This window comes from Coturnix japonica, chromosome 21 (genome assembly GCF_054131305.1).
Source record: "Coturnix japonica strain WE chromosome 21, WE-NBRP24, whole genome shotgun sequence".
Lineage (NCBI taxonomy): Eukaryota > Metazoa > Chordata > Aves > Galliformes > Phasianidae > Coturnix > Coturnix japonica.
In genome coordinates this window covers 4,430,236-4,452,491 of record NC_140683.1, presented here as the reverse complement: position 1 = coordinate 4,452,491, position 22,256 = coordinate 4,430,236, and the positions used below count along the sequence as shown (strand labels likewise).

General features: G+C 42.3%; 1 protein-coding gene across 2 annotated transcripts in view; it reads left to right on the top strand.

Moving 5' to 3' along the window:
* Nucleotides 1–672: 672 nt before the first annotated feature.
* DAB2IP (DAB2 interacting protein) overlaps nt 673–22,256 on the top strand; it is a 155,657-nt gene continuing 134,073 nt past the window's right edge. Inside the window, exon 1 of one of the 2 annotated variants that reach the window (XM_085520864.1) lies at nt 673–1,039. In XM_085520864.1, the coding sequence (XP_085376990.1) occupies nt 982–1,039 (58 nt within the window). In that variant the 5' untranslated portion in view covers nt 673–981. Of the gene's footprint in view, nt 1,040–8,003; nt 8,591–22,256 lie in introns of those variants that run through there. The other variant, XM_015878976.3, reaches the window with a different exon arrangement.

Here is a 22,256-nt window from a genome sequence, read left to right as displayed (position 1 = left end):
CATAAAAGAGTTCTGAATTATGTGAAATCTCAGGGTTGGTGGCAGACCCAATGGCAGAGTAAAGGTGACCTGACTCCTAATACTGCGGTCAAAGCACCAACTAATATTGCTCTGTTGAGAGTCTGCAGCTCCGAACTTGGTATAATTTGCCATATGATCCTGGCAAAGGCAGTGCTTGTCCCCTAGCTCAGAAAAACAACTTAGCAGCAGCTCCTAGCTTGGCAAAGGAGATGAATTCAGGACGAGGTGTCCAGCAGAACGTTGTAGCTGCAGCAAGTTCCAGCTGCTCAGTGCAGTCACCCATTTGCCCCCTGGTGGGCAGTGGCTGCTCCACTCATTCTGCAAACAGCCTCTTTCCTTTCCAAGACAGCCCTGGGGACACAAGGGAATAGCAGAGTTTATTATAAACCGAGTAAAGGAACAGACTATTGCTGGAGGAGATCCAGGGTTATAAAAGATTGGAGGGAGGGCGAGGGGGGAGGAGGGAACAGGACATAATGTGTGTTGGTATGTGAGGGGGTGAGTACTGGTGGCTTCAATGAGGCATTCCCCAAACCCTCAAGACCTCTGCTGGCTTTGGTATGATTTTCTGCAGTGCATACTGTACTGTGTCAAAGCCCACTTACTTTTTATTGTATCAATCATTCTCTTTATGCAGCAACACGAATCGGAGAACGCTTGCAGGTCCTGTTCTGAATGAGCTCCGCTCTCTGCCAGCTCAGCCTAGTTACATTGCTGTAACTATTCTGGGGGATGGGAGAAAAAGGTTGCTGCTACTTTAAATATAATGCATTAAGAGGATGCTGGAAAAAGGCCTGCATGCTGTAATACCCAGCCATCTAGTTGGAAAAGCAGCCAGATGTAATACAAAAGAAGAAACACAGCCTCTTATGGATGCAGCACTAATTCATAAATCAGGTGAATCAGCTTAGGCAACTGCTGTGTTTTTATGCCTCTGCTGCATGGAGAACTGCATGTTGGATGCTTTTATTTGAAGTAATGGAACCAGATAATCCCCTGGACCAGGAAAACTCCAATGGTAAGAAGTAGAAAACATAGAGAGGAGGAAAAAAAAAAAGGATAGTGAAAGAGCGTCTGAGTTGCACATCCTCCTTAAGGACAGGGTTAGGCTTGTGTTTTTATTGGCTTCTGCATGGATCAGTAGAAATGAATGTGGTAATGTGCTTCACATTATCTTAAAAATCACTCTGTTTACAAGGTTTGGAGATAGACATAGCAGGCTGACAGATACAGGGTACTGCAAGGAGCAGGGATCTGGCAGAATTGGTGCTTTACTCATTAGATTATCTCCTGGGAGGCTTTTGCAGAGTGGAGAGTAACCTGTGCTTTCTACATTGTTCAGTTTGGGGGTCTTTTTGCCAGCGAGAAAATAATGTAACTTTGTGCTGTATGTGCTGTCAAACGCAGCATTTGGAAACAGCTTCTTTATCTGCAGAAAGCTTTCCTAAAGGCAGTTGCAGTGAGTAATTTACTTAGAAGGATATATTTAGCTGTGGACCACATCAACTCACCCTGGAATTAAAATCTGTGGTTAAAACTGCAGCTATTCCCTGGGTTTATAGCATTCCACATGCTGATGTTCTGCTATCTGGTCTATTAGAATGCATACAAAAGGCATAAATTGGGGTGAAAAGTTGGGAATCTTTTTTTCTCTGTTAATAGAATGGATTGACTGCATCGAGGACAAGAAGTTGTTTACATTTTGGAGAACTATTTAAGATAATGAATTAGAATACATTGATTCTCAGCTCTTTAATATGTATTTAGTGCTATGTTGTATGCAATTTGAAATCCCCAAGTGTTTTACTTTGTGTGTATGTATGGTTGAAGAATGACCCGTGGAATTCCCACAGCATATTTGCTGCTGATAACCTAGAGCTGGGAGCACGATGTAGCTGCAGTGTTAATATCGCAGTAGAACTAAAGCTGTGCAGGAAGAATGTGGTTGAAGGAATAAAGTAACATTTAAGCTATGCAAGCAGTTGACTGGGCAGCATTGCTTTGTTTTGGGCTCTGTGCCATGCTGAAGTTGAATTGTATAAAGCTATCACAGACAGAATTCAGTATTGCTTCAAATGATAAGCTTGAACTGAAAAGCTTAAAAAGGTAGAATACAGTTTTTAACTTCAATGCTCTGTTCTCCTTTATTTAAATGTAGTTCTGTTATACTTCCTCTTATGCCACCAGGACATAGGATTGAATCTTGTTTTCTCCTTAACAGCAATAAGTTTTGGGACTGTCAGAGAAATGCATGTGTATTTTGGACTGATGCTAACAAGTATCCTTTCAGTCCCAGTGTTAGAATCTGGATTTTAGGAGTCACAGAGAGTATCTTGATTCTTTGGGAAATATAAGAGTAACCTTATTTTCTTCAGTATGCTTAAATGGCTCACTAAATTTAGAATGTATGCATTGTATACATTCAATATGTGTTTTGAGCCATTTGTTGGTCAAAAGGTCAATTGCATCCAATGCTACGCTGCTGGAGCTGCAGGACCGCATGCAGGTCTGAGGGATTTATCTATGGATGTGGTATGCCACACATTATTTTTGCATGAATTCATTAAGTAGAAAGTTTTCAAAGAATACCCTGGATGCTGGTAAGATAAGCTTTTCCTTTGAGGTTTTCTGGCAGCTGTCATTCACAGAGCATTCTTTTGTCCCTTTTAATGTCAGACAGCTACTGAGCTGCCCTGAGCACTGATAACTGTTGTGTTTATCTCACTGTGTTGCCCATGTGACAAATATTACTGTCTTGGGAACTGACCCTACCTTGAGCTGCTTTGTATAAAAGTGCCTCTTTTGCCTTCAAGAATATCTAATTGAATTCTTTCTACTTCTGTCAGGATGGAAGATGATATTTCATTATTGATTTACTAGATGTCCTTCATGGTTTACCATTCACCTGATCTTAGAATTCAGTGTCAGTTCATTCATTCTTACTTAGTTGCTGTAGGACAGCCCAGCGAACAGATCACACGTGTCAGTGACATGCTTTAGAATTGCTCCTCTTCCCTCTCACAGCCCTTTCACTTGCTTGGGGGTATATACAAAATCATCTGCAAGGACCTCAGTGAAATATTCGAGACCAAGAAAGCTGTGGCTCATTTCTGCACACAGTATTCTTCCCTAATCAACCTGGGTTGCCAGACTTTTGCAGAGATACCGCATAGATGTATTGAAGAGTGTATTGAAGCTACATAGATGTATTAAAGATACACAGCTGTATTAAAGGTGCATATGATTGGGCTGGAGGAGAAGCAGCTCATTTCTCAGGGTCCTGAGTTTCAGCTGTGTTAGTTTCCTTGACAAAAAAGACCCTGAAATACAGTGAAAAATGATCACCTATGGGTGAAATGGTCATTAGAGTTTTTTGCTGAGGTCCCTCACTGAGCTGTGGTGCTCACACTGCTTTGAACAAGAGCTTGGTAGGTTGCTGTCCGTGTTGATGTTGGTGAAATGGGACAAAGCTTTGTAGCTTTTCTCCATGTTTTCCCAAGATAAGGGCTCACGTAAAGCTACACATCCTTGTAGGCCTTTTATACATCATTACAGCACACCTCCCCAGCATTTTCTTTTCATTCTCTTAATGTAAGGAGAGACTATTGTCATTTTCTGATGGCTCGCAGCTCTAACCTTTTGGCCTGTTCTTTTTATTGTACTGGAATGTATTTACTTGATTCTTTTCACCAAAAAGAAAAACTTTTTTTTTTTTTTTTTTGGAAGAAAAGTGCAGAAGAATGTGCTGATTCTGAACCCATAACCTTAAATTACCCTTTTCAGAGGAATGACATATCAGAGCTACAGATTGCCCTGCTTTACTGAAGCCACTTGCTATAAGAGTGAAAGGCAACTCGGCAGCTTTTGTGAGCTGGTGAAGTTTTAAAAGACATTGCATTTGTGTGCAAACTCTTGAGCACAAAGTATCTGTGAATTGTGCATTTCTTGCATCTTCTAATTGCTTAAATTAGAGTTTTCACAGCTACTGTGAGCACTACTATCACCTCTGAATGTATCCCGTTGTATAGACTGGCTATTTCCATGTGAATGAGTTATTAGTATTTTAAAGGCACAATGTTTTCTGGAAGAACCTTGCTGACGAAATTTCAGTGATTGGTTTTAGTGGAATCATATTCCCTACACCATGAGTGTGAATCACAGGTACAAGCTGTGTACCACAAAGGAGCGGAGTTAAACCATTGTGCTTTGATAACACAGCAACTGTGGCATGTATTTTTCATACTCTGCCGTACACAATGAGCCAGGAGGATTGCATGAATGACAGCCAGGCTGTTGGTAAGCTAAACTCTTCAATCAATATTACAGTGCAGTAAGGAAACCCTAATCTCAGCAACCTGAAAGTGCATTAAAGATTGCATTTGGTAGAGAGAAAAGCAGAAGAAAGGACTAGGAAAACAGAAGTTGATTCAATGCATTAGAAAATGAAGTATATCTTATTACCAGAAGTATTTACCCTAAACCTCCCTGAGTAACCAGATTACTTAGCAAAGTGTTTTTTTCTGGATATTCCATTACATAAGTGAGGCCTCTCTTTGGGTTACAGTGGTTAAATAAAATCATACTTAGTGAATTTCACTTTTCAAGGCTGAGGTAGCTGAGTGCCATTGAGCACTGAGGCAGATATGCATCATTCTTCTTTCTCTGTTATGGTTCTTATCCCATGTCTATCTTCATGACTTCTGAGAACAGAAAAGTAAGGAAGCACGTGCTTGGTGGCAGGAAAAATTGGAAAGTGAAAGATGAATGCCAATGCAGTGCATAGAGCAGGCAGATGCAGATTGAATTCTGATGAATTGTGCATAAAAGCAGTAGGCACGCTTTGGGTGGCTGTCCTTTTCTTTATAGTGTGCTGTAGTTTTCTTCATTTTACCAGTGCTGTATACAGGTTCTGACTGTAACTCATAACTCATGTGGAAGATGTGCTGTGCTGAACAGTAGACTGGAAGGAGAAAATAGTTTTTTTAAATGGCAGAAGAGTGTTAAATCTTGGTGGCCAAGGACAATGTGCAGTATCTGCACATAAGAAATGCTGGTGACAAACTCAGATAACATGCCCTACGTGATGGCGTTATTTATTGGTGAACATCTGAAATAGCGACAGCTTAGCCCTGAAGGCAACATTAGGCCACTCTTCAGCATCATTTGCTGGGGAGCCTACAAGTAGCATGATCAATATGGAGTGCACTCTAAAGAAACGATCCAAGCATCTGTTGTGATCATTGTTGGAAACAGAATCTGCCTGAACTGTCAGTGACTGTGTGGCAAATAACCAAACATTACAGTGTCTAACATAGGTAGGAGGGTGAAATTGGGTTTCTTTATTGTCCATAGAACTTTCTGGCAATGAAGATAAAGATCTAAAAATAGATATAAGCACTCTGGAAACTTCAGTGTAATTTACTGTACGCGGTGAAACGGAAAGATCCAGCCTAGCTTTAGTGAATTGTTCAACAGTATCGAAAAGACAGAGAACTCTGAGGGAATTGGAGGCCAAAGATTAACAAGGTTACTATGTAATGGTTTGTGGAATGCATTCTACAGTCTCCAAGTTTAGAAATAAAATGTGAATGACCACTGCATGCAGTCTGTTCCTTTCTCTCTCTACTGAAGTCTGCAGAAGATGGTCAAGCTGATCACAAAACAAGCACCCCACCAACCAATAACACAAAATAAGGGAGAGCCACCGCTATGCAATCACCAAGGAATGCTGGATGAATAGAATGCAACCTTCCATACTTGGAAACAGTGGAAACAACTAAAGTAGAGATTTCATTTTTTTCAATAATAAGGGATTTTCCATAGTCAAACATTTTCAAAACCTCATTCATTTTGTTTCCAAAAAGACCAACTCCAAAGCATAGCATTGCAGCAGAGTCTTCCAGTCCTCTCTTTTAAATACAGAACTGCTATGAGTGTCTCAGAGAACTTCCTACAGCACCAGCTGGTTATTGGGGGGGTGAATTCAGTGAGACGTGAATATTTGCAGGTCAGAAACTTTTGCATTCTTAAAGTTCTGGTAGCAGATAACTGGAGAAGCTGCAGTGGAGGTTGTAAGTTCTTAATGAGGCCTTTTCTGAGACCTTTAACAAGGGTTGCTGTGATCCCATACGTGGAACTACAACCATGTTGAACAGCAGCCTCTTGTTCTGGTGATGCCCAGAGAGTCTGATGACAGCTGATGTTTTCCATCTTTGTCAAATGAATGTGGATGTAAAGTGTTATAAAGGGATGTAAAGAATAGATAGGGGCTTAAAGATAGGTGCAGTACCTCGCTGTGCTGTTCTTTATTGTGTCTGATTGGGACGTTTGTCAAGGAGGTTTCTCAACACGCACATGTGGTTATGTCAGAGCACCATGGTGATAATGTTTACATTTAGATACTCTTCCCCTCCGAGTATCTCCAAGGAATTAGCACATGCAGAAGATTTAATTGCAAAGCACAGCTACTGCTGATACAGACTTGGAGTCCCACCAGATGCTTTGCTAAGTGAGTCAGTAGTCAATGATGCTGGCAGCCACAGAGCTTAGCGCAGCGATCAGAAAATGTCTGCCAAAAGAAAGCTTCAAGAAATGTTTGTTTTCCTACCAAATCTCCATAAGCTTCTATTTGTTTTACACCTTTAAACATTTTTCTTGAGGTAGTTGGGAAGTTGGTAGACAGCTGTGGTAGATGCAGTAACACCAACCACTCTTCTGTGTCATGAGAGGGCTTGTTTGCTGAACCTCCGGTGGGCACAGCATGGTGTGTGCAGCAGATCCGTGCCTCTGAATGTAGGTCTTACCCTTCATCCAAGCTGGGGAAATCCTGATGCTCAGTGATTTGAAACAAGGAAAGTAAGATGCAAATAGAGTTTTCTTACTTGTTCCAGAATAAATAAATACGCATATTTGACTTGAAACAATAATAGTAAATTTTAGGCCATGCTTCATTGTATTTTGTTGTCTGTTATAGTTTGCAGAAATGAGCATTACTCATGGCAGAGGGAGCATCTCTGATTTAGAGTTTTTCACAGTTCATGTGTCAGACAGGAATGCGAAGGATCGATTTACATCCACAGACAAAGATCTGAGAATGTCTGAGGGGACCTGCAAGAATTCTGCTCACCCCAAACAGTTTCACTGATTCCGCTCACCCCACTGCAGCGTGTTTTTGGCTAACCCAGAGTTAATTTCTCAGTGGCAGCAATAAAAGCTTTGTATGTAGACTGCAGTGAGAGCTGGCACAGGAACACTAAATGCAATGTTATCTTCTTGCAGTCTTTTCTCTTGTAACAATAAAGAGAAGTTCAGTATGTTTTGGAAGGGAGAAAACTGCCAGTGCTCTGCAATGCTTCTATGGGTGACTTGCATGGTTTAGCAGATCACCCCTTACTTGAGGCTGTCAGGAAGAGCCAGGCATTGAGTTGTGCAGTAGGACTGAAAAGTGATCCCTGGGTGAGACAGTTGCAGTGGTGCATCAGCTTAACAAAGCCGACGGGAATTGTTTGCAGGTTCATTTTCTCAGCTTTTGGGTAACAGTTTTACTTCACCTGAAAGTTGACCGACCTCTCAGATGTGCTCATTTTATTGTTATTTAAACTTCTCTGGTAAACTCTGGATAGAACCAGAGGAAATATCACTCTGCTTAGGAGACACCATCTCCAACTTTACTTGTTATACCATTTGCAAGATCCAGAAAGTTAGGTCTTAATCACAGAGTTATTTATGGATGGATTCAGCATACATGAGAGGCTTCATTGAGATGACTGGGAGTTGTTTGTCTGGAAGACCACACATACAGTTCGTCCTTTTTTGACTCATTGAAATGTTTGTAGCTTGTATGGTTGAAGGAAAAAAAACAAAGATTGAGTTCTTGTAGTGACTTCCAACTCAATATTAGGTTGGCAAAGGAAATTAAAGATACAGCAAATGCAATCAGCATTTAGGATTTGGGATAAAACAGGTGCATTCAACTCAATACCAGCGCTGAGTACACTCTGGGCTGCTGAACTGCCTGCCTGTGCCTCTGACTGGGAGAGAGGCGTGTTCTATTTTCCCTGCTTATTCATTTTCTGAGTCATTCATCTTGTGCTATAGCTATTGAAAACTGTAACAGAGTCTGGGAAGCGCTTGGCTTTTCAGTGCTGCCTCCTGATTGGTGTAGGGAATGCTGCTGGTGGGGAATAATGTGTGAATACCATCTGCTCCGAGGAGCTGGGAGCCTCAGTGAATTTTGCTCGGAGAGGCACCTTTAGCCAGGACTACAGGCAGGGGAGCAAGCTCGCTTGGGCTGTTTCTTAGCTAAACTTTCAGTTATGTCTGGATTTCCTCTCTGTTCCCCTGTTAAACTTTTTTGTGCTTTGCTCAAGGGCTGAGGTGCTTCTCCTGTGGGTTTTGGGGCTGTTGGTTTTTTTTCCTGTATGGGATTTCTTCTCGATTTCAGAATGCACACAAAGTGGGGAAATAAATCAGCAAGTTTTGCAGCTGTGTATTGCAGCACCACGGTCAATATGGAATGTCTGAGTTGCTCTGAGAAACTGCTTCCAAAGATTTGACCTGCTCCTAAAAGGTAAGCAATTAAGGACCTTGCATTTCAGGGGCTGCCTCTTAACTTACACAGAGGTTTTGTTTCATTAGGAATGAATGTCTCATTTGGAACGTGCAGTTGCCTTGTAGCAATGCCTGAGATCAAAAACTGTTCTGTCTCAGAATGTCTTTAATGAGCCTGAAGGAATGAGCAGAGTTGGAACAATGATTGTCTTTTGCTCTTTTGTCTAGAAATAGTTTTACAGTAGGTTTTAAAAACAAATGCTGTGCAGTGCAATTGCAGTTCAGGACTGCATTTGGTTTTGGATTTGCATCTTTTTAAAGAGAGCTCTCCCAACTCTTGTTCTCCTGATTATGGAATCTCCTTTCCTGAATGTTATCTCAGCCAAAACACGGCTATTTTTCCAGCAGACAAACGCTGCATTCCACTTCAAGGAGACAAGATGTAGTTTGGGAGCCTGTTAAATCCTGCTCATTAATGACCTGATGGTGTAGATTTAATCACTAGAGAGAAAACTGTAGCCATGCCTTTAATATCAGCAGGCCTGCCACCAGCACAGTTAATGGCCACCACTCTCTCCCATTACTATTAGTACATACTTATATTTTTTTGATGACATTATATTAGAATGTGATTGGTTGGTTGTTTTCCTGGAGGTCACATTTCAATCACTCCTATGCCTGCCTTGCTCCCAGTGAGTCAGGCTGCTCTGCTTGTTGTCGTCTGTTCCAAGGAGAAATCTGCAGAAAGCATCTCTAAGGCTTCGTTTGCAGAGAGCTCCATTACTACTTGTTTTTGACCAACACCTGTTTTTATTAGCTTTCTCTTATGTGTCAGGATGTTAATTGTAACTATATATCTATATATCTAATCGATATCTAAAACTATATCTAAATTGATCTAAATCAGTCAATGCTTGGCTGAACATGAGCTGACACTGTGCCCAGGTGGCCAAGAAAGCCAATGGCATCCTGGCCTATATAAGAAATAGTGTGGCCAGCAGCAGCAGGGAGGTCATTATCCCCCTGTACTCAGCTCTGGTGAGGCTGCATCTCAAGTACTGTGTTCAGTTTTGGGCTCCTCACTACAAGAAAGACATCGAGGCCCTGGAACTTGTCCAGAGAAGGGCAACAAAACTGGTGAGGAGTCTAGAGCACTAGTCTTATGAGGAGTGGCTCAGGGAGCTGGGATTGTTTAGCCTGGAGAAGAGGAGTCTCAGGGGACACCTCATTGCACTCTACAACTCCCTGAAAGGAGGCTTGTGATGAGGAGGGGTTTGGCCTCTACTCCCTGAGGAAATGGCTGCAAGTTGTACCAGAAGAGGTTTAGATAGGACATAAGAAGGAACTTTTTCTCTCAGAGAGTGGTCAGGCACTGGAATGGCTGCCCAGGGAGGTGGTGGAGTTGCCGTCCTTCGCTGCGTTCAAGAGGCGTCTGGATGAGGAGCTCCAAGATCTGGTTTAGTGGTTTGCTGTAGCTATGGTAATGGGAAGACAGTTGGACTGCATGATCTTGTAGGTCCTTTCCAACCTTGTGATTCTATGATTCTAAACTGAGTGTAACTTTCATGTGACTGTGTTCTGTGAGAAATGTTTAGTACCTGTCAATGAGGAACAGTGGATTTATGTAACTGATACTTGATCCAAACTGAACTTTTCATGTTGAAGCACTTTTAAATAAACAAGAGAAGAGCCTGCATCTAGCATAACACAGAAGAGAGTCGTAGCTGTCTCCAGGTTCTCACTAAGTACAAGAAAATAAATTAATAAGCTGTCTTTTCATATTATCATCTGGATTGGAAAAGGCCTTCAAGATCACCATGTCCAACCAACAACCTGACCTACCATGTCCTATTACTAAATCATGTCCTTTATGGTGCCACATCCTCAGTCCCATAAATAGCCCTGGGAATGGGGACTGCTCCCCTCTTCTCCCTTGAATAACCTATTCCATTCTTTGACCACCCTCTCTTTCTTCCTAATGTCCAATCTAAATGTTCTCTGGTATAACCTGAGACATTTTCAACTATTCATTTTTGTGGCAAAATTCCAGGTCATCAAAATAACATTTTTAAGTACAAAAAAACCTTCTTTGGTGAAGCCTGAATTGGGAAAATTCTTGCAGGCCAAAGCAGGAATGTCTGAATCCTGTAATAGTGCAGTATCGGCACAGTCCATTGGCTGGCAGTTGCAGTACTTTCCTAGGTTACAGGATGTAGGATTAAGGTCTCACTATGCCTGGTTCAAGCCAACAGTGTGTCACTCATTTTATTTACAATTAGATATCTTGAAAGGTCCTACATGTAAGACTATAAATGACGTTTTCCAGTAATGACAACATTTATGGGGATATAAGAGCTATTTTTCATTCATAGTTGCTGACAATAATAATAAATACTCATCTAGGTTTTTTTTTCTGATGTAATTATATTGGCAGCTGTAGACTTCCCTGTCGCCATTTATTAATCTGTCATTGGACAAGGCATGGTCATTTTAACAAAGGGGCATGAGGAATAAAATCTTGACCATGGAACTTCATGCAGGCATGGCAGAAGGGCTTCTTAGCCTTTGACAGCAGTGGCTCTGTATCAGTAGTAATCAATAGTTGTTATTTCCATTTTCCTTCAATGTGATTCTGTGTGCCTGCATGTCCTGTTGGCCTGCCTGTTCCTAGTATGCCTGCAGGATCCTCAATAATGCAATTTCATTCATTCTTCAGTTTCTAATGCAGCTACCCTTGTGCCAGTTCAGATGTGTTCCTGTCCCTTTTTGCACTGGGGTGCTGAATTAAACTTTCATCATTGTATTGCTGCTATATCGGATCTCCTCTTCCTAGTTAATTCCTTAGCCATTCTTCTCTCCTGCAGTCGCCCACCTGGTTCATTTCCCTTTCTTTCCTCCCCATCACCTCCAAAAAAGAAATAATCATTGAAGACATTTGACCTTATACCATGGAGGGCAAAATCCACATGACTTTCCTATAGGAATTTGAAAAATCTCAGTGCCGTTTTTATCAGCAAATTGGAGTATTTGTTTCCTTGAGGATGAAGAACTGTCATTTTCACTGTAGTGAGGAGTCCTTTCTTGCTAGAGTGGCAATCTGCCAATGCAGTCCCACCATTGTGTGTTTGTAGCTTAATTTCAGGAATCCACAAAGGTTTCTTTTCTTCCACTTCAACTTCTCCTGCCTGCCTTTGTTGTCAGACTTTCTCTGGGAGTTCGGTCTCACTTAATTCACAGAGAATGTGGCTGCTTCTCCCATGCTTTGATGCCTGGAGTCTAGATCAGTAGATTTTAAGTGAGCTTCAGCTTAAGACAGATCTGACCTACCTACAATATAGGCCTCCAGATTGTAGATGTGAACCAGAGTGCTGAGGCACTACCAGGAACATTAAAGATCTTTGCATGTATCTGTGGTAACTGTTTCTTTTGCCTTTTTATGTAACCTAATGTTCCTTTGCCAAGCAGTAAAATGTAATAGGAACTATTTTTGTGTTCCTGGGGTATTTTTGCGGCTCTGAGCTCCTCTGAATAGATGCCGCCTCCTGCGATGATATCACCGCTCCTGGTGCTTGCCAGAAGACCATGGAAATCAAAAAAGCAAGATAAAATCCAGATAAGATAACAAAATTAGGATAAAAAATTGCCACCTTACCTTTATTTAGATCAGATGAAGAACAGAAGCCAGTGTTTTAAACAGAAAAGGAGCAGTAAGAAAGAGAGGACTTCAGAAAAAGTAGAACAGGGCGATGGACTAGAGAATTCCAGGTCTCTGTTTCAGGCTACAAGAGACCATTTTGCAGAACAGTTGTGGAAGTAAAAATCAGGTTTGATTTAAGATTTCCTTTTGGAAGTGGTGAAAGCTCTTCTCATTCAAGGGCTTTAAACCTACATCCATGCACTCTTCATGAGAGATGGTGCTAACTCTCTGGCTCTGGGTTGGATTGCCCTGAACTCTCCTGAGCCAGGATCCCTGGCTGCTCTAGTTGTGAACAAGATGTAGTGGGGCTGCATATGAACGGCTCCTTGTGCCCTTAGTCTGGGGAAAATACAGCAGTTGTGTGAATGGCTGTACAATGCTCAGAATCAGATTTTCAGCAGAATAAATTATTTTCCAAAGAAAGGTCAGCTAATTTCATTTGTCTTCATCCTCCAGACTTGTCTTTTTAGGTAGCATTTCTTTATGAAGTCACAATGTCTTACTCTTTGACTTATGACATCAAGAGCAATTCTGTTCCTCCTGTAAGGCATAAAAAGCAAAACAACTTTTGAGCTGTTAAAAGAGTATCAAGCAGTAGTGATATTTCTTCGGCTTCATTGTTTTGACATTTAATTCCTTAGGGTTGGGGCTTTAAAACAGTTAATTGCAACATTTAAATCAAACGTGGTCAAAACAGCAGTGATTGTGGATGTTACTGTCTGTATACGCTGCATTGTACTGTTGGCTGAAAATGAATTCTGAGGCTCATGCTGCGCTACCCGCTGGCCTTCACTGCTTGCCTGGCTGCCCTTACCCAGGCTGCCATTGTTGGAAGAGGAAGGCTGCTATGTGAACTCTAAAAGCTCTATCGGTGCTGTGCCAAGAGTTACTGTAGAAGAATAAGCACAGAACCACATTAGTGATGCTCTCATCCATGAACCAAAGACATACACTTCCTTTGTAAGGGTTTGTAAGCTTCAGGGCTCTTCTTTCTGGGGTTCTCATTACTGGGGACTGTCACATGGCAAACTGCTGGGGTAACTTGGTGCTGTGGGCCAAGGGAAAGCTGGAAGAGCTGTGGGTGCATTGATAAAAGCCATAAGCTAAATCTGAGGTGTACTGTAGAGCGCAAAGCTGTTACATACAAAGGTCTTGTGCAAGGATGAGATTCCTTAATGCTTCACATAAAGATGTTTATAAATGCATATGTAAGATAAATCCCTATCTACCAAATAGTAAGGAAATCTGAAAGGCACAGCATTCAACAGGAGTACAGTGTGCATTTCCAGGTACCATCTAACACTGTGCAGCACCTCTGGCTTCTGCTCCTGACCTCAGTGGCACCAAGGGAGGACAGAAAGATGATAAAATCATAGAAGATCCCTTGTTTTGAGACTACATTTTTTTTTACTTCAGAATTGAAGGCAAAGGAGATTATCACTGGAAATGAGTCTTGTGCTTCACTGTGCAAATGCGGGTCTGATAGAACTAAGACAAAATGATCTGTGGGCAATATGGAAGAAATGGAATGGCAAATTAAAGTCGAGGTCTGACAATAGGTGTCCCAGGAAGGAAATTCTTGAAGAGAAGTATTTTAAATGTGCATAATGACTTGCACTGGAAAAGAAGAGAATGCGGTTGAGATTAGGACAGTATGTTTTTCAAACTGCAGTATGTGAAATGTTTGCAGGCTATGTCTGTCGTTTATAGATTTTCACAGAAAGATTTCATGGTAGTATTAATTGGAAAATGGTTATGATTACTAATAGGATTAAGAAGAAATGGAGAATACTGATAATATATGCAGGCTTGCGCTTTTAATAGTTTGTGTGGGTGAACTGAGGGGGGAAGTAAGATGGAACAAGTCTGTTCTTAAAAAAGAAATCCTTCAGAAAGATTCATATCTTGGTGTGTATGGGATCATCAATTTTATCCACGTGGATTTAGGGACCCCCCTCCTCCCCAACCCCTCCTTCCAGAAGAAGAGCAGCACGGTAACTTTGGCAGCTTGGTGAATGCAAACTCAAAAGTAGGGATAAGATTGACCAGGGAGATGTGATGGGAGATTGTGGATATCATTAATATTTCATCTCTGGGGGTGGAGCAGAGACTGTGAGTGACAGTGCACTCAGGTTTTGCCAAGCTTCTCCCTCCATAGAGCAGTGTGCAATGTAATGTGTTTCTGGCTGGGGAGCATTGTCCAGCTGGAGCACATCAGCCCAGCGCCACTGGAGCCACTTGTCCAGTGTCTGACTAACACAGCTGATCCCTGCCATGCTTCCTTGAGTAGTGAAATTCCCACACTCTAATTTAAATCTCCATTTGTCCACAGTTTAGGCTAGAATACAGGAAATATACTTCATTCACAGATTTATTCATCTCGTGGTTTCACATAACCAAGGTCTGTTAAGGTTTGAAGTAGTCATCATCTTCTTTTATGAAATCCTTTAATCCTTGAACCTCCTTGCTGTTACCACTATCTGGCACACAGCAAATTAGCCCTCCAAAACACTTAATTCCTATGGCAGGTGGGAACCAGTGCTCGACAGTAAAATTGAGTATGGCTTGAGATTTCCTTCTGCAAATTGTCTTGCAAACTGTCCTGTCTGGGGAAGCCTGGAAACCTTTCATTTTTCCTTTTTTTTTTCCCCCCAGATCTTTTATTTTGATTGCTACTTAGTATTGTAAGCCATATGATGCATTTGATAGCAGTCATCAAAGTTTACAGCTATCACTATAATCTGCTCACTGCTGTCAGCCATCTGCATCACTACTCATGTTCTATAGAAACCAAAGAGAAAACAAGTACATAATTAATTTTAGAGAACACATCACTCCTGTTAATGGAGTTTTGTGTGCTAAATATCATCAATGTGCAATGTTGTGCAAATAACTTGGAATAAACATGAAGGAACTGACGCACAGATTCCCTGCTGGTTCACAGTCTTTATGGTGGTGTTACAGGTGGGAAAGGCCAGGCTGCCAAGTGCCTGAGCCCTACAGCAGTCCGAGCTCTTTGACTGGGAGTCTCTGACCGGAGGATTTTCATTTCATCTGGGCTTTGCCATCATGTGAACAAAGAGGTCACAGCCTACAAATGTCTCCAGGGCGCACCAAGGCAGGCACACCTGCTGTATGCACCTGGTGATGTGTGAGGGGAGCAGAGTGTGCAGATCACTGTAGGAGTGAAAAATGTTTCTTGATTAAGGGGAAAGCTGGAGAGGTGGAAAATAGCATTTATTTAATCCTGTGGTACTTCTGGTTTGGCTGTAGGACACGCAAGATGCAAAGCCAGATGGAGAAAAGCAATCACAGATAACAGGGCAGCCTATCTCCTACAACCAAATCCACTGGATATGGCGCTTCTTTCTGTGGCCTTGGGCAAGTCATTTACTCCTCTGTACTTCTCTTCATCCATCTGTAAATAAAAGTTGCCACACGTCTCACTTAATATGCAATTTCCTGCATTTCACCTTCGAATCCTGTGATCAGTGATTCTGTGTTTCTATGGTAAAAACAATGGTTTAAATGTATTGATCATTGTGCTTTAAGCTCGACTTTACTGATGTGCAACAGATAAGATAATAAATGTTCACTGAAACTGTAATTTTTCCCAGTACTGTAACATCTCCCCAACTTTTTCTTCTTCAGGAATCTATGTCAAAGCTCACTATAAACCCATCTTCATTTTCTGAATGTCTCTGATTAGTGCAGCTTTCAGTCGGTTCTTGTGAATGAGCGGATTGTATTCAGGTGATTGCAAAAAGGGCTGCTGAGCTTAGCTTTATAAATATTATTCTGAATCTAACTTTGTTAAAGTGATTCGTGTAACATGAGTGAGAGCCTTGCAGAGCTCTTCAAATGCAAAGACCACACACTGTGTAATCTTTGGAGCCAATCCTAATCTTGGCTCTGCTTTTCTTAGCTAAAAAATGGAACTCTGTGATTATAAAATACTAATAGCTAACACTTAGCTAATACTTTATCTCTGCAATTGGAATCTTCTCACATGAAGCTGTTCTAACCATGCTCTAAATCCTACCTGCATTATCTATCACACTTTGCCTCCGAGAACTGGAAAACTGGCTCTACAGTGGCTCAGCAGATCACTTATGTTCTTACTTAGTGGGGTAAGGCAGGACGATACTGATAAATGGAAAAGCACCTTTTTGGTGGTCTCTGACAATTGAAAGAATAAGTATCCAAACCCTCCTCTTTGCGTATTCGTTTTCATCCGCAGTGGCAAGGCACTCCAGAAAGGGAAACAGTTCCTCTTAGTGAGCGCAGCAGTAATTAAAGGTCAGCCAGATCACCAGGGCTGCCCATGGCCAGGCTGCCCGTTTGCCAGTGGTGCTGGCCAGGTGTTGTGGCTCCCACTCTGGTGCCCAGCCCTGGTGCTGGGTCTGCCCACACAGCTTCTGCAGTGGGCACACAGCAATAGCAGCCCTGCTACATCCCGATCCTCACATGCAGAATGTTTCTCATGCTGGTTGGATGTGCTTCTCTCTACCATGTGTTCTTCCTTTATTAATACGGTGCTGCCAAATAGGCTGGGCTGTTGCCCAGCAGCTTTTAAACACTCCCATCATTAATGGGTGGAAACCTTGTCCGTTGTGTTTGTTCTTTTCTGAAGGAATTTTGTGGCTTGTTCCTAGTTCCGCTCATGGCAGAAGGCATTCTGGAAGGAGGTGGATACAGGTGGCTGCTGTCAGAGCCTCGGCTTGTCACAGGGAGTCACAAAAGTGGGGCATGGTCTGAAATTTCCCAGTAACTTGCTGTGATTTCATTACGACCTGAAGCAAATTTCTGGAGGACTGCCAGGATGAAGTCATGTGCAGCCATCCTCTGCACAGAGACCTGCCTATTCCATAAAGCCTGGATCCAGGGAGAGGCTGGAATCCTTCTCACTGAGCAGCAGAGAAAGAAAGATTTCCAGCTGTTATTAACAACCCTGGGATTTTTCTTATTTTCACTGGAGCAGAAACGCCTTGAAGTACCTGGAGATCTCCAGTCCAGCACTATGCATGTGAAATCAAAATTGATCCCAGTATAAAACATTTTGGTTGCTTGACTGAATCTCCAAAATTGAGCTATTCTTCATCAGAAATCCAGACAGAGAAATGAGCTGTTTGCCACCAGCGCAGCTATTTTGTTAGCAGAGCTTTCACTGCATTCTGCAGGTTCTGAACGACAACTTTGGGTAGAAGGGACCTGGAAGAATCCCACATGTGGTGCTGCTGCCTTAAAACAAATAACTAGTGAGGGGTTTGAGATTACCTCATAGGTCTGAAAGAAAAGAAAAGGGTGGGAGGAAGCCAGAAGCCAGCATGGTGCACTGCTCGGCTGGTTGGGCACATTTTCAAGGCCTCTTTTAGTTTGAGTAATTAATGCTGTGTTTTATTAGTAATGAAAGCGGGGGCTGTTTTGTACGGTGCTGGAGCAGTAAAGTGTGACTAAGCAGAAAGCTCAACTCTGGTGTAGCATTACTTTGGCAATTTATAATCTGCCAGTATGGTTCTACAGAGAATAAAACAAGTTTATAGGTATTCAGACCAATTGTGTTCTCTAGTCAATTAATAATTACCTCTGTAAGACAGATAGCTTCAAACAAGTGGTTGTTTTATAAGTAACTGGAAAAGTATCCAGTGTGACATCTCTTCTTGGAGGCAGCCTAAAGACATGCTCCTTTTTGAGGGTCTATTTTGAATGAAGGGACCTCCTTAAGAAAATATATGCACTGGGGCTCCAGGGTGGGCTCCCCAGTGCTTGCAGCCTTCTTACAAGTTTGTAGTGATTCCAACTGTTTCTATTTATGTTTTGGTGGATGAAGTATCTATTCTACTTTGTCTCTGGGTGAAGGAACTGGCATATTGCAGGATGTCGTTGTACAGCTCTATAATGGTGCTGTGTTGGATGACTGTCTCAGTGAGCCTTAGAAGTTACAGTTTCCCTTGATTCTTCAAGAGCTTTGGGTGCTACAACGTTGACTGCAGCAAACCTCCTGGTAACTGCTGGGCACAGCTGGCTGGACAGCAAACTATCATCTGCCCAAAGTATTGCTAAGCTTTTATTTGCTGAATCTCTCTGCTTCTACAGGTGTAGAAGCCACTTCAACCTGTGGTGCTTCTACATCTGGCCCCCAAGGTCCAACCAGAGCTCTAATTGATTGTCTGAACCATTCAGCTCTGAGGGTCCCACTGTTACTGCTTGAGCTCTGCTGAGTTACTGCACAGCTTTAGGCAGCGGAGTTTTACTGACTGCAGCAAATAAATCTGCTGTGCTTTATGGAGCACGGAGAAGCTTGTTTTCTAAATTTTAATTGTCTCAATAAATTGTCTTAAGATTGTGTTCTATTAAACTCCAGGAAATTAATGAGAGCAATTAAAATATGGACAATATTTGGAAGGTGTGATTCTGGGAGTCTGTAACAGTACAGTTAGGAAAAAAGTTGTGGAATTTGGTGGAGGTTGTAATGAGGACAATAAGGATTGCAGAGAAACAGAGTGCAGCTGCCTGGGAACGCCCCTCAGTCGTGTTCTTTACCTCCAGAGACTCCGATGTCCCACTGGGGACTCTCTGGTTGTGCTGTTCGATAACAATTTGTTCCTGTCTTTATGTGAAGACATCTCCCTGAATTCTCAAGATGGTTCTGTCAGCAGAAAACCTGATGTGAAGGTGTTCAATCAAAAGAATGCCTGGAGGACAAAGCATCATGGTGTACTTTCACGCTCTCCTCATCTGGGTGTCGCTGTCATTCCTTCCCTGCAATGATTTCAGAGTTCGATGTTAATGTTCGCAGCAAGGAACGTTCTTGCCCATGCACTAAGTGAAGGAAAGCTCATTCCTTTCACTGAGAGAGTAGTTATGCATCATGGGGTCACAGTGCATGCAATACACGATTCCCAGCCCTTCTCAGACCTATTATCTGGATAGCTTTCAGATTTTTATTTGCAAGATTAGGATGTATTCAAAACCATGTCACGTTGAAGCCTCTTCATTGCTGCATCTCAAAGCATCATTTTAGAAAGCTCTAATGATTGATAAGCAGTTCTCATTGGAGTTACAAATGAGGAATAACCACCAACAAATCATGCCACGCTGGTGTTTGAATTACTGAGATGCTGTCTGTGGTCTAGCCAACAATTCATTAAATCAGGAGATGAGCAAGGGGCAGCCTGGATGTTCTCACCTTCGGAAGGCAGCTGGGTCCTGTCCAGAGCCACACAAAAGGCAAAATACAGCTGCAAGTTTGGGGGTTGTGCCTAAAGCAGTTCTTTGCATTCCCTTATCCGACAGCTCAGAGGTGACCACAGAGGCAACACTTAGCTCTGGAAAACTTTTCTTCTGACTCTTAGTTGAACTGTGGGATGTTGCTGCAGGCAAGCCAATGGACAGGGATGTTATGCACAGTGGATGCCATAAGGAGATTTTACAATGTGGGTCTTGGCAGATGTATTTAATATCTGGCAATTAAAATACTTTGACTGCCAAACGCAATAACCATGGTCAGATTTTTATAAGATCCCATGAATTCCTGGCCTTGATATTCATTAGAAAAGGGAACTTTTGAAGAGGAGGGAAGTATGGAAGACAGAACACCTCACTTCTTACCCATGTCCAACATTTCTATTGAGTAATGAGAGTCTGTGACATGTGAGATGGAGTTTATAACATTATTTGGATGATCATAAGGTCAGCTCATGTGTAAAGATGTTCTGGTTTCAGTCTTTATGTGGTAATTTACCTTACAGTACTGGATAATGACAACTCTAAACAGAGCACTAAGCCTCAGTCCAGCAGGTAGATCTGTGCACATGTGTTGCAAACAAGATATCACAAGATATGGGCAGATTTGTTTGTGTTCCCACGTGAGCCAAATGCTATAGTTTTACTTCTTTTAATTATTCAGCCCTGAAAAAATTTACTGTGAAATCTCAGCAGGTCAGATGAGCCTAAAAGCTGTAATCTACAGCTACACCAAAGGGCCACTTTATGGCCTGAATGTGCTGAAGGGTATAGGTGTGGAACGACCCTTTCATAGTGAAGTGGAATGAAAACTTGTATTATTTTTGTGCTGTGCAGCAAGCAAACTATTTCTGCTTAAGCCAAACCTAAAGCCTGGAAAAACCACGTGACTAAATTTATCCAAATTTGCCATTCTGATCATTTGTTTCCGTCTCAGCTTAATTCAGGTTGTCAGATTAATTCAGTCCCAACGTGGCAAAGGAAAGAGAAATTAATGAATGGAAGCTCCCTGAGCAGGGGATCTGTGTCTCCGTGCTCTGTGTGAGGCTGTGCATGGCTCTGCCTTCAGACCGTCCCCAGGACTGGGGGTCCATCAGCCCCCACCTGCCCGGCACAGCTCCCAGCCCAGCCACAAGTGGCAGGGAAAGCATTTGAAGGCACTTACAGCTCAGAGCTGGAGACATTCCTAGAGCAGAAATATTTTAAAGCTATTTATGTATTCTCCTGAGACTGCTCATGAATCACAAGTAATGCTTTAAAACAGGAACAAAACAGCAAAAACAACCCAGAATGTTAAGTTGTAGGAAAAAAAGGCCAGGTCAGGTCTCATAAGAGAAAGAGCCAATGTTGTTAAATGCTGGGTTCCTCGCTGCCTGGCACTGCAGCATGTAGCAGCCTTGTTAGATGAAGGATAGTTGTGGTACCTGGATCACTGCAGGGGACTCCCCCAGCATTCCTGCTTTGAAGATTACCCCTCTGCTGCTGCTGTATGTGGATGCAGCATCAGTCTGGGAGCAAAGCTTCTCCCACCTCCGTTGGAAGTGTCAGCAACCAAAGAGAAGACAACACTTAATTTATTTTTTTGTTGCTGTTCAAAAGGAAAAGAAAGTCTTGTCTTGGGAAGAAAAGAAATCAAATAAAAAATTTAATGCTGGAGGAGAAAGGCAAGAAATGCAGTTACCATGGAAACGAGAGCATAAGTAGAAACTTTCCAGCAAAGAGCAGAAACTAAAAATGAAAAAGCAGAGTGCAGGGAATGGCAGGCAGCCAGCAGCTCCAGCGCTCTTTACTCCTCTCAACTCAGTGAGATTTTCTTAGTCATCTTTCCACATTTTGGCAGTGCTCTGTGCTGGGGCTGCAGTCACTGTGCTGCACCACAATGAGCGAATGATAGCGTCGTTTGAGCCAGGGAGCACTGTGTGTGCTTCCACTGCGTGATCCTGCCAGTGAGAGAAGGAAAAATCATCAGGGAATGGGTGTAATGCCCGCAGGGGTTTGGGAGGTAACATAGAGACCAGCACCATCACAAGTCCTTGATTCATACCTTGTTCAGGCTCCCAGATGGCACTGCAGCCATAAGCCACGTAACTGTATATGAGCTGAAATCTTTCTCCAATCCCTTTTGAGTAGGGAAAACTTCACACACCAAGTCTAAGGCAAGGCTGGACACCAGAAGTGCCATCTCTGGGCCTCTGCCCCCATCTCACATCACACACTGCTCCTTGCAGTGACCAGCTTGGGAACAGGATGTGTTTTGCATTTGCTTATTGCATGCAATGTAGATTTGAAAATGGGTATATTTCAAACATTAGGTTTTGTATAGGGCCCTGGGATAGTTTCTTGCTGGCACATTAAAGGCAGTTTTGTGCAGGAAAGCATTAAAGTCATTGGATTAGCAATTATTAAGTCCTCATGGATTTTAACATGCATGGAAAAAGGAGATTGGAAAGCTGGGAAAGTTACCCTGTAGTGCTGCAACCCTGTTGTGGCCAGGAACCGATTTGGATGAAAGACTTTGAGCACAGTTAGTTAGCACTGTGTGCTTTTACAGATGGAAGTAATGAAACTCATGGTGCTCAGCCTTTATTGAGACAAGTCATGTTCTTAAAAATAAGCGAGAGATTTGCTCACTTGAACTCAGACTGTTGAGCATCGCATACAATTGACTCCTTTTTCATGAACAAAAGGGACAGCGCAGCACAAACCACAATCCAGCTCTGCCTCTCTGTGTGGGACGCCTGCA